The sequence below is a fragment of the Scardinius erythrophthalmus genome (assembly GCF_964197995.2).
Source record: "Scardinius erythrophthalmus genome assembly, contig: HAP1_SCAFFOLD_49, whole genome shotgun sequence".
NCBI lineage: Eukaryota > Metazoa > Chordata > Actinopteri > Cypriniformes > Leuciscidae > Scardinius > Scardinius erythrophthalmus.
Genome location: NW_028296541.1, coordinates 360,368 through 373,569, shown reverse-complemented (window position 1 = coordinate 373,569; position 13,202 = coordinate 360,368). Strand labels below are relative to the sequence as shown.

General features: G+C 36.6%; 1 protein-coding gene across 5 annotated transcripts in view; it reads left to right on the top strand.

The window, feature by feature from the left end:
- Positions 1–2,373: 2,373 nt before the first annotated feature.
- The window catches only part of cbsa (cystathionine beta-synthase a), a 37,989-nt gene continuing 27,160 nt past the window's right edge, over positions 2,374–13,202 (top strand). For 2 of the 5 annotated variants that reach the window (XR_014029547.1, XM_081394605.1), the window contains exons 1-6: positions 2,374–2,501; positions 2,923–3,010; positions 8,955–9,021; positions 9,709–9,758; positions 12,341–12,439; positions 12,578–12,711. Coding sequence is in view for 2 of the 5 variants with exons in the window: in XM_081394605.1 (XP_081250731.1) it covers positions 2,458–2,501; positions 2,923–3,010; positions 8,955–9,021; positions 9,709–9,758; positions 12,341–12,439; positions 12,578–12,711 (482 nt within the window). In the remaining 3 variants the exon portion in view is untranslated. Of the gene's footprint in view, positions 2,502–2,922; positions 3,011–4,223; positions 4,291–8,954; positions 9,022–9,708; positions 9,759–12,340; positions 12,440–12,577; positions 12,712–13,202 lie in introns of those variants that run through there. The other 3 variants (XR_014029546.1, XM_081394604.1, XR_014029548.1) reach the window with 2 other exon arrangements.

Below are 13,202 nucleotides of genomic sequence, written 5' to 3'. Positions count from 1 at the left end.
CTTATAAACTCTAAACTCATTAAAACTTATAAACTCTAAACTCATTTAAAACTTATAAACTCTAAACTCAAAAACTCTTACACTTATAAACTCATCAATTTATACACTTATAAACTCTAAACTCATAAACTCTGAGTGTGTGTGTGTGTGTGTGTGTGTGTGTGTGTGTTCACACACACACACACACACACACACACACACACACACACACACACACACACACACACACACACACACACACACACTCTAAACTCATTTAAACTTAAACTCTAAACTCATTTAAACTTGTAAACTTGTAAACTCAAAACTCGTAAACTACTTTAAACTTCAAACCACTTTAAACTTCTTAAGTTTAAAGCTTCCAGCTCCCAAGCAACTCCATAGCAACCAAACGTGAGTACCCTAGCAACCGTTTTGCAAGACCTATATCTCTGTATCAGAACATCGTATAGAGATGAGGTTAGGCTCTTTTGACTCATGCAAGCAAACAGCACTTCCAACATGCTACACATGCTAGCAGTGAATAGCTACATGCTAATAGCGATTAGTTAAGTGCTATATCATGCCAAGATCATGCTAAGAACTCTATAAAGACTCCATAGTAACCATCTGTGACAACTACCAACCACCTAGTAACACCATAGCAACCACCCAGAACACCCTAGCAACCACCTAGCAACACCCTAGCAACCACCCAGAATACCCTAGCAACACCATAGCAACCACCAAAACACCCTAGCAACCACCTAGCAACATCATAGCAACCACCCAGAACACCCTAGCAACCGCCTAGCAACACCATAGCAACCACCAAAACACCCTAGCAACCGCCTAGCAACAGCATAGCAACCACCCAGAACAACCTAGCAACCGCCTAGCAACACCATAGCAACCACCAAAACACCCTAGCAACCGCCTAGCAACAGCATAGCAACCACCCAGAACAACCTAGCAACCGCCTAGCAACATCCTAGCAACCACCAAAACACCCTGGCAACATCCTAGCAACCACCCAGAATACCCTAGCAACCGCCTAGCAACACCATAGCAACCACCAAAACACCCTAACAACCGCCTAGCAACATCATAGCAACCACCCAGAACACCCTAGCAACCGCCTAGCAACATCATAGCAACCACCCAGAACACCCTAGCAACCGCCTAGCAACCATCCAAAACACCCTAGCAACCACCTAGCAACAACATAGAAACCACCCAGAACACCCTAGCAACCGCCTAGCAACACCATAGCAACCACCCAGAACACCCTAGCAACCGCCTAGCAACCACCCAAAACTCATAAACTCTGAGTGTGTGTGTCTGAGTGAGTGTGTCTGAGTGAGTGTGTTTGTGTGTGTGTGTGTGTGTTAGTGAGCGTGTCTGTGTGTGTGTGTGTGTGTGTGTGTGTGTGTGTGTGTGTGTGTGTGTGTGTGAGAGAAAGTGTGTGTATGTGTGAGAGTTAGTGAGCGTGTGTTTGTCCGTGTGTGTTAGTGAGCGTGTCTGCGTGTGTGTGTGTGTGTGCGTGTGTGTGAGAGAGAGTTAGTGAGCATGTCTGTGTGTGAAATTTAAACTAACAAACTCATCTATCTATCTACGTCAAACTAATTTAGACTTCAAACTACTTTAAACTTTAAACTACTTTAAACTTCAAACTACTTTAAACTTCAAACTAATTTAAACTTCAAACTACTTTAAACTTCAAACTACTTTAAACTTCAAACTACTTTAAACTACTTTAAACTTTAAACTAATTTAAACTTTAAACTACTTTATACTTCAAACTAATTTAAACTTTAAACTAATTTAAACTTCAAACTAATTTAAACTTTAAACTACTTTAAACTTCAAACTTCTTCAAACTTTCTGGTCCAGCTTTCTCAAGCCAACTTAAAGTTTGTCTCGACGAACTTTTTAATCTAGTCTGTGTTTGTACTCCTAATAATGTGCTGTGTGCATTAAAATCACCACACCACACCACTTGATTGATATTCCATTTCCTCCAATATTTTCTATCTTATCCTTGTCACATGGATTATAGGCTACCCTGCCATTGAAGTTTTACGACATCTATTGTTAGCCATAAAATATATTTATTTATTTTTCTCTTTGTTTAAACTCTTGTACATTGTTATATTGTTCACGTACTTGCTATTTAATGAAAACCACTTCGGAGTGGATAGTGCCAATAACATAATGGTAGCTACTGAAACGGAAACAGAACAGCATCTCCTGTTAGAAGAAAACATCTTAAAAGATCAAAAGACATTTTAACGTAAGTGCAAATAAAATTTGATTATATTAATAAATTGACGACGGAGCAGATTGAAGGTTTCTGAATGTTGAACATAATGAGCAATGTCTGTCTCTTGTGACATCTACAGGTAGACGTGTGCGCGCGCTCGCGAAGCCGGAAGGTAGGTCATAATGACGTAGATAGCAGATTCGTAGCTGTTCAAGATGGCGGAGTATCTTGCATCCATTTTTGGTACAGAAAAAGACAAGTAAGCTATATTGATTTATTTTGTTTCAGCCGTGCAGTATTAATTGATTTGTAATCTAATACACCTATATGAACTGTCTGCTGAGTGCTTGCATCCGGTCTGAACATAAAACAATGTTTTTTGTGTGTGTGTCAGATATAAAGATTCCGCAGTGGAATCGCACTGGCGCCAATTTCATAAAGTGTCATTTAAATGCATATCATGTACAGACAACATGAGTTGAATGGAATAATTGATTTATGTAAGGTTTCAAATGCAATATTGTGGCTTTGTCTTTCTATCGTTGTTACCGTTTTAAAATGGTACAATCTGACAGTGTCTGATCATGTGTCACATTCATGTCAATGTTGATACATTTAGGCCTACGTGTCATATAGTTTTAATGTCTTAAAACAGTCTGTGTCCTTTTTCGTATTTCTAGGGTCAATTGTTCATTTTATTTCAAAATTGGAGCTTGTCGTCATGGAGATCGGTGCTCTAGATTGCACAATAAACCAACTTTCAGTCAGGTATGTTTACACCTCAAACTTTACACTCATGTTTTATTTCTACCTCTGTAAAATGAGTTAAGTTATGTTTAAGTGAAACAACACTTTATTTGTTTCCGATGTAGAATGTTAGTGTGTGATTCATTTATAATTGAGCTTATGTGTTACATTTACATTACAATAAATAGGCTATGCATTCAAATTACTTTCTCAGGGCCATTTCTAAGCACAGGCGAACTAGGCGATTACCATGGGGCCACCAGCTTGAGTGCCTCAACCACTTTAATTTTAGCAAAATATTCACCATGTGCTAAGTAGATTTAAGCAGCTGAATATTAGCATTAAAAAGAAATGTTTTTAAATATTATTTAAAAAAATTGTTGTAGGGAAAAATATGTGTAACGAAAAGGCATTAGTATGTGATTTTGGTTTTTGTTAGTTTAAAGGGATATTTCACAGAAAAATTAAAATTCTGTCATTAATTACTCACCCTCATGACGTTCCAAACCCGCAAGATTTTCGTTCATCTTCGGAACACAAATGAAGATCTTTTTGATCAAATCTGAGAGCTTTCTGTCCGTCCATTGATAGCTACGCAACTTTTGACGCTTCAAAAAGATCATAAAGAGATCATTCGCGGACGGTTAAGTTCAAATTTACTGAAGAGACTCGATCACATTATATGATGAACAGATTTAATTTAGGCTTTTATTCACATATAAACATTGATCAGCAAACATTTAACAGAAGCTCAACCAAACCTTCTTGATGCGCAAGAACAAACCTCTTGAGAAAGCTCAAATGTGCTGTTTAATACAAGAATGAACCTCACTGGTTCTAGTATGTCAAGCGAACATGCTTGAGGCTCCGTTTACCACAACTGATGTGTGAGTTGATGAATGTTTATATGTGAATAAAACTTAAATTCAATCAGTTCATCATATAAAGCGATCATGTATCTTCAGAAAATTTTGGACTAAACTGCTCGATTCATATGGATTAATTTACCTTCTTTATGAACTTTTTAAAGCGTCAAAGGGTCAGTTGGGTAGCTGTTTATGGATGGATAGAAAGCTCTCAGATTTCTTCAAAAACATCTTGAATATTGGCCCTTCCAAATTTCAGTCTATTTGATGCACAAAGACAACTGCCTCAGCCGTTTGCATTTGCAGCTCTCTTTTAAATAGCCAATTGGAAAATATTTATATACATATTTTAATTTCTCCCTTTGCAGACCATCTTGATTCAAAACATCTACCATAACCCCCAAAACAGTGCACAGACGGCCGACGCCTCTCGCTGTAAGTCCCCCTTTTCCACGAGATAATGCTAGCTTATGGGGTAAGCAAGAAATCCCCATTTTAATCACAGATAATTGAGGTAAAACTCTAGCAGAGGCAGCCTCAGCACTGATACTCTGAACCACTATTGCACATTAGTACATTACACACATAAGTAAAACCTTATCAAAAACCTCAGTGCTGTTTCTATCAAACAGTAAATGTGTTTTGGATTTGCTGTTTTGTAAAAAGTCCCTTAATTTTTGATGCACCTTTTCCACCGACATGATTAGTGGCCTGACATGATTCCCATTCTTGAACCATTTTGCACGTTTTCCCTCCAAAGAAAAAGCAGTTCTGGTTTGGAAAAACTGTTATTGCACCATCCTTTAAAGCTTTCTTATCTGGAACCAGGGGTCTCAGTAGTAAAGATGCGTGAACAGTGATCCTAAATGTGAACGTACAACAATTTCCTAAACAATCCAACAAACGTATTATTTCAGAAAATATCCTTTTATAGTTCAGAAGAAGTATAGCACTTATCATGGGCAAGCATATAGGATACAGTATTTCCCATTACCTAGACTGTGGCAGCCCTGCCATAGTCTAATCTGTCTAATCCAAACTATTACAGGGTTTTTCCTGGCTCAGAACGAGGCGGAGGTGGTAAAATCCTGATCATCTATTTTAATAGTAAGATATTATTATTATTATTATTTTCCGTAGACCATCATATAGCTTACTGTGTTTCCCCACAGTATTTTTGTGGGTGGAGCTTGGTACCTCTAGGGGGGTCTGGGGGCATGCCCCCCGGAAGAAGATTTTGTACATTTTAAAGATAAATTCATTAATCTGGTGCACTTTGAGTCACCCGAATCCACTGTTAAAAATAATCCACCCGCCAACCGCCCAAAATATGATATTCTTTGATTTAGATATCTGTATCTGATCATCACATTACAATTATTCAAATTCTCAGTGTTAAGCATGATGATATGGTAACATATCACACTGAAGTAGGCTGCTTTAAAATGAACATTTATTTAAAAAAAAAGTTCTTCTTTTGGCAAAATTACATTTCCTTAAAAACCTAAACAGAGGCTTTATTCCCGTCAAACTTAAATTGTCAATGTTTCATTACATCACTGTTGGAAATCACTCTTATCAGAATACATTTTTTACCTTTATAAATGGCATTAAATTAATTGTATGCTCCATCATTCATTTCAAATTCTTCAATTTGATCAATACATTCAATTAGAATAAGACACTAGGCTGTTAACAATCAAAACGTTGGGAAACACGGTAAGACATTTATATTATTATCAATTATAGGCTATCAATCGCCACTTACATTAAATGAAATAAAATCAGAATCATCCTTGCGTTTTCAGTGATTCCCTTGTTATTTTCTTATTTTATTTTTTGATATTGGCATTTTAATCAGGGCATTTGTCCGGTTGGGCAAGTACAATTCTCTCTCACTTGTCCCTTAAAAAAAAAAAAAAAAAAAACGTGTCCCGGACAGGCATTAAAGGTTTTTTTTTTTCAAATTTGTTTAAACTGTCTTTATATACCAATACATAATTAAAATGTAAGTGCTCTGAAAAAGAGAGTATAAAAATCGAATGACTGTAGACTTTTTAATCTGCAATAAACAGCTCATTATTTCCATTCGGGACGAAACAATTGATTGGTTTGGGCGACTGTCACTCACTCTCGCAACCATGGCTACCACCCCTGTTGCTAGATCTGCCCATATGCGCGCGCACCCGTTTGATTTGAGGAGTGCAGAGAGGTGCGGAACCTACGAAGAGTAAAATTATGGCAGAGAAAGAGCATTCAAAATTCAAAGCACCTGCATATTCAGTCAGCGAAGGCAAACAAGGCAAAAACTACTTCCTCAGACCCTGGTTGCCCGCACTCTTGAACGACCTCCTCTGCTTCGCCCTCGACCCCGGACCTGTCCTCGAACCGACGATGCGGTACTTGTCTCCGGAGTGTAGTCCTCATTAGAGTCAACAATGTTTTCATCATGGAAACTCTTACATGCAAAACACCGTAGGCTATATGTTATGAATCTAACACGAAATTCACCTTCATCACAGTGTAACTGATGGTAATGGAAAAACGTGTATCAATGCAACCTGCTTTGCCTTATAAATATAGCTCGTTACCTATAAATATAGCTCGTTACCGAATCAAACAAAGTATATTTTAAACTTTACCAGTATCGATATGCTAGCTTGATAGTGAGTACTAAAATAAATCTTATTTGTTTATATTAATAGTGATAAAGTTAGGTATTTTATTACATGTGATTCTGACATGATGTCACTGCATGCACTGCGCTCCTTCCTCTCCACTCGTCTCAGGTAAATAAATGCGTCTTCAGTTCCAGCTGAGCCTGAGCGTTTGGCGTCGCGCGTTCATGTGTTTTGGGGGCGTGGCTTTGGAAGGAGCTCAGAAGGGAGGGGGTGGAGTGAATGGAAATAATTAGCTGTGTTTATAACAGTCATGAGAGGTCTACAGACACTCGATTTTTATACTCTCTTTTTCAGAGTACTTACATTTTAATTATGTATTGGTATATAAAGACAGTTTAAACAAATTTGTAATGTTTTTTTTTTTTAGAAAAATCCTACCTACCCTGCCTTTAATGTCGATCCCTGTTAAGTTTTCCTTGATTGGGTTTCCCTGAAGAGAATTACGTTGTTGAGAACAAAAGTAAAAGAGTAATGCACATTCATTGCGTTTAACCGTGATGAGAGTTCCGTGTTTTATTGAACTCAACACATTATAATGATTTATCTGCCATCCACCCTCGATTAATTGGAATGTTATGTTTTTATTTCTTGGCCCGCCCGACCTGCGGATTATGATGATCCGAGCAGCACTATTGGTTAATCTATACGGTTTGAGAATGGACACAGGCCAGGAACCCGCAACAGAACCATCACGGTGGAAAAAGTGTATCTGAGCATGTGACTGTCTGTCCGAGTTTTGTCGAGAGCCGGAGGCGGCATGAAGTTTGACGGAGGCGGCCGCCTTGTAATTCTCTATGCAGGAAAAACCCTGTATTATTTGTATAATATATTATTATTATTATTATTATTATTATTATTATTATTATTATATTCAGATTGTAAAACCAACAGTGTAAATGTATTAATGTTGACTGAGACACTATATCACAACTAAAGAGAGGTTTGAGTTCAGGTACAAATCATTCAAAATACGTTTTACTCTGTTAAATTTTGTCACTGAAAATGTGTTGGAGCTCTTAATATTGCTCTCAAAAAGTGCACCAGCAAGAGAGCTCAGTCCGGTTTTCTATGTGCACACAGAAAGCCGCCTTTCAGACGTCAGGGCACAAGCTCTCTTTTGCGTCTTTCTGCTCTTGAACAAACAAAATTATGTCAATGTCAGTTTTGCAAGTAGTTATGTAAACACAGTCGATTATGTCTTAAGTGTATTCAGCCTTAAAGTGACAGCAGCCTAATAACCTGTTGTCTGTCATTAATGAAAGCAACAAAAGAAAAAGAAAATCGCTCAATGTTCTTGACTGAATAACTTTGAAATCTTTAATAAGGATTAAGAAAAAACTGCATAGGCCTATATCATTAATTGAAAAGAAGACCACGTTCTTGTTTCTTAATGAGAAGTGGTTTTATTTAATTTAAGATAAATAAAGACATGTCATATGTCACAGCAGTTAAATCTGTGTCTGTATTGCATGTTCAATCCTTAATATCATTCATATTACCAGGTTAATAATGTTTCTGGAAATATTAGAGAAATTATTAATTGATGCATTATAATTGAACTAAACCTGTTAGATTAGAGTAGATTTACTGTAGATTTAGTCGACTAAAATCTTATTATATTTAGTTGTCTAAAACAAACAATTCAGGTGACTAAAACTAAATGGTATTTTAGTCGGAAGACTTAAACTACAAATAAATAAAAAATTGCTGTCAAAATTAACATTGCTCTACTTGCAATATGTTGTTCTACAGAGATACAAGAGAAATTAGTGAGCTTGCAACCATCGAAAAAGAGTAGGAGTTATGGACAGAATGCTGAATGCCTAGCCACATAAGACCTGTTATGGCACATTTGATTTTTTTTTTTGGCCAGTTTGTGACAGGCTCCCAGATTGCATGAAAACTAGCAACATATTGATGGAAAATGGGTATAAGTGTTGCTGGGTTTGTTTTGATTCCTACATAGCAGAGCTATTTTTTTATTTATTTAATGTCAAGGTAAGTATGAGTTCAGTGCAGACTACTCAATGCCACTCATCTTTATTTCCCTCCAGTAAAGGACAAAAAAGCAGATGTCACGTTTTTGTTTTGGACATAACTAATTGTTTTGGACGTTTAATGATCTGCATGAGGTTATTTAGAGCCCTTGTTTAAAATGTTTTAAATAAGCTGTACATATTTACATTATTGTTTACAGAAGATAGTCTTCGGCTTCAACAAAAGCCTGAGACCTTTACGTACAGGTTCTCTTGTCATTTTGGATGGATCTCTGACCTGTCCTGCTGACCCCACTCTTCCCAATTCACTTGTTTTCATTAATTGCCTAATTTATAATGTTGATATCCCATGTGGTCTATAGACCTGGATGCTAAACAGTCTTAGAGTTTGTTTTTCAAAAATGCACATTTTGTATTTCAGACTATTGTCCTCATGAACATATACCGTAACCCTCAAAACTCTGCCCAATCTGCTGATGGTTTACACTGTAAGTTGTCCCCCCACTTGCTTGCAGGAGTCTGCGGCATTGAACATTTCTTTACCACTTCTTTACCATTTCAAACGCATCCATAACAGTGTTCAATTATTTAATCCCTTTTCAGAAACTATTTTTGGAAAATACACTTTTCACAAATACTTCTAAAATCCTTTAGTTGTTGTACCATGGCCATATGTTTAGAGGTATAATGAAGGTGTATTTATTCCAGGATTTAGATTTTGCAGACACTTTATATCCATAAGTATGCATCACACTTAAAAGCATTTGCTTGGGAATTGTATGAGTAATGTATAACAGTGAGACTTATGAGATGTAAAGTTGGTTATCAAGGGAACAGACATGGCTTTGACCTGTATGATTATTATTATTATTGAATAAATACTAAGGCTTACTGTGCCTGACATAGATTTGCTTCCTCTCTGAATTCTCAGTTCAAAATGTTAATAAAAATTATAAATGTGTTATAGTAAATTCAATATCAAGTCTGATTGATGATCAACAGATCATATATATATATATATTTTTTTTTTATATATATACTATCCAGTTTTATGGTGGGCCAGTTAATCTAGAATTGTATTACTTATTTGCATGCAATGGTGGCTATATATCAAAATATCTTGCCCTCTGATACAATTTGCAGTGTTCTAATTGTATTAAAAAAATTGTTGCTAGGTGCTGTTAGTGATGTGGAAATGCAGGAGCATTATGACGAGTTTTTTGAGGTGAGTTTTCATCATGGATGAGCTTTTTGGTTTCATTAGACTGGTGGACCTGATTTAAAAATTACTTGATGTTCCAAGGGTCAAAATCCCACACAAGTAAACTACACATTTGCTATTAATGTGCACATCTAACATCTACTTAATGTGATGTCCCAACAAGGACAAGACTAATATTTACACTTAGATGAAGCCATTAAAAGCAGTGCTGGTTGGGTGATGGAGAAATCCTGGCAACCCAAGGTTTTTAGTTGTGGAGGTCTGAGTGGCACATTTTACAGGAGCTCTTTCTCAGTTTTTTTTTTTTTCATAATCATCTTTTTACATCATTTTTATTTTGTGATATCAACATTTTTGTGTTGTGCTTATAATGCATCATAATACTTATATTGTATTATAATACTTATATTATGATACTAATTATTAATCAGGGTTTCCGCGGGGTCTTAAAAAGTCTAAAATTCGGAACTTTAAATTTAAGGCCTTAAAAAGTCTTAAAAACAGCCAGATTTTCATCCTAGGTCTTAAATTTCATTTAGTCAGGTCTTAAAGTGTTTACCCTCGTTCATTTCCAGAAACGCTGGCCGCAGAAAGTTATTACAAAGTAGCAAAAAAGTATCGAGTTGTAGCCTACAAAGCGGAGCTCTAGCAGGGGTCTCCAACATGTCGCTCGCGTGCTACCAATACCTCGTGGCTTGATATGAGCTAGATCGCCAGAGGCCGTTCACATATCGCGTCTTTTGCGCGCTCAAGTTTGTTCAAATGTAGGCGCGCGGGAAGCGCGCTCATAATTGAAGTGACATGCTAATTTTTTTACCAGGCGCAACGAGATGAAAAAAATCTAAACTTTTCAGAATGCCGTAAACGCACCGCAGGTCATGTGACAGGAACCAACCAATCACCCCTTTCCATAACAACATTGAAAGCTCAGTCAACATGAAGGATGGGGGTGCACCCAAACACTACTAATAAATATAAGCTAATGTATAAATGTCAGTAATTTATCTATTTTTTTTTATTATTTAAAGGTATAGCGGAGGATTTTCTTTTTCCGGGTGGGTAGTGTAAACTATTGGTCCAGCTAAGTGTCAATCATTCTGGTGATATGTTTACGTAAGGCCGTCGTACGTGCTCGTCCCTTAGTTTTCGCTTTCTGCGCATGCGCACTTTCAGGTGTTTATGTGTGGTGTAGAGCTAGAGCTACGGTTTAAGCCATTCATTGAAGCTCGCCGTTTCACCGGGTCTTTTGAAAATGTCTCAGGGTCGCAAGAGAAAAAGTTTGTACGAACTGTATGAGAAGAAGAGAAAGCCCTCAGAATAGAGAAACAAGATCAGAGTGTTTTTGGGAGATTGTTTCACACGATGCCGTGCGCTGAAAACACAGGTTGGGCTTCCCACTGATGCCTCAGTCGCGAAGTTTCTACTCGACAGGTAAAGTTTGGCATGCTATTTGGAGAAAAAGTGCAAATCTTCTTTTGGAAAGTAATCTTGTAGGCTATGAGCGATGCCGACAGCAACTTGTAAACAGAGCGTGCACGAGGAGAACCTCGCACACGTTTAATAGGCGTTCCCTCTCGGGAGCAGGTAGAGTGTTGCGCATGTGCATTTTTTCAAAAAGTGGAGAGGGCGGTTCTTATCTAAAATTCGGAAAGATCCTCCGCTATACCTTTAAAGGCTGAAATATGAGGTTTATCTTTGTATAAAACCTTTTTTGTCAAAATTTTATTTGAACTTGTACATGTTAGTAGATAACGTTGCAAGACACTCTTTTAAAATCTGGCCATCATTTTTAATGGTATTTTAATGTTTACGTAAACAAAAAGTGCATATTGATTCTAATCAATTTGTTATTTGCTGTTTTTCGACATAAAACTTGTTGACTTGACAATTCATGTGATAATTTTGGTCATTTTAAACATCTCATCATTCAATAGATTTTGCAATCAACAATAATTGTGTTTTTACAGTATAATATGCAAAAGTACAATTTTCTATAAAAAAAAAAATCTACCTCTCCCTCTCTCTCTCTCACACACACACACACACACACACACACACACACACACACACACACACATCAGATAATCCTAGAGTGATAGAATGATAGATAGATAGATACTCTAATGATCCAGAGGTAACTATCTATCTAAATTGGATAATGCGTCGTGTAGGTCTTAAATTTCAATCTTTATGGTCTTAAAATGTCTTAAAAAGGTCTTAAATTTGACTTACTGAAACCGGCAGAAACCCTGTTAATAAGAATCAGTTGTTAAATGAAAGTGAGAGTTCACCCAAAAATAAATTATAATCACATTTACTCTCATTCATGTCCTTCCAAAACTGAAGAAAATAACTTTATTTCTTCTGTGGAACAAAAAAGTAGACAATTTGAAGAATGTTAGCTATTTTTTTAGCTATTTTTTCCAAAACATCTTCTTTTGTGTTACAAAGAAGAAAGTAATTCATTTAGGTTTAAACATCATGTGAGAGAGTAAATGATGGCGGAATTTCTTTTTTGGATGAACTATCCTTTGAAGTAGTTACTCCTACGTTTTTTTAATGCTGATTGTTTATGATTTCAACAGGAAGTCTTTACAGAAATGGAGGAGAAGTATGGAGAGGTCGAGGAGATGAATGTGTGTGATAACCTTGGTGATCATTTGGTTGGAAATGTTTATGTGAAGGTACACATTTGCTTGATTAAAAGACCACTTTATAGAATATTTAATTTCAGTATTTCAAACAATGAAACTGTAACAGCCTGCATTCAAATTAGACTAGGAAAGGTTTAACCTTTTCTTTTTGTTTTACTGTCTTAACAGTTTCGGCGGGAAGAGGATGCTGAAAAGGCTGTATTGGACTTGAATAATCGCTGGTTTAATGGCCAGCCAATACATTCAGAACTTTCCCCAGTTACAGACTTCAGAGAAGCCTGCTGCAGACAATATGAAATGGGGTCAGTGTCTAACAAAACATTTTAATATAATATGTCACATTTTAAGGCACATATTAATGACTGATTTAATCTTTTGGTTAGGTGGGGGGGTTAATTTAATTAATTAATTAAGAATTAATTTAATTCTTTATTAATTGAATAATTCATAAATAAAGCATTTAAGGGAAAGTGGAAGTGTTTAGCTGCTTACATTTGAGCTCGCACTCTTTCACTTGAAGCATTGCACAACTGAAGCATTGCCTTTAATTTATGTTTGGCTTAACAATCTCTGCCTTTATGATTGGCCATCTCAATCATTTTGAGACTGATGAGTGCTGTTAGACTGCTGAGGTGGACCAGCCTAAAAATGTCAATTTAAAAAATGTTGTCTTCCTAACAACAAGCGAAGCGATGCATAGTGGAGTGCAAGAGAGCTGCATTAAAAATATCAAAGAATAGGGGGTTGGGACAATTTAGTCATATATATATTGTCAGAGTTGTCAACCTCATGA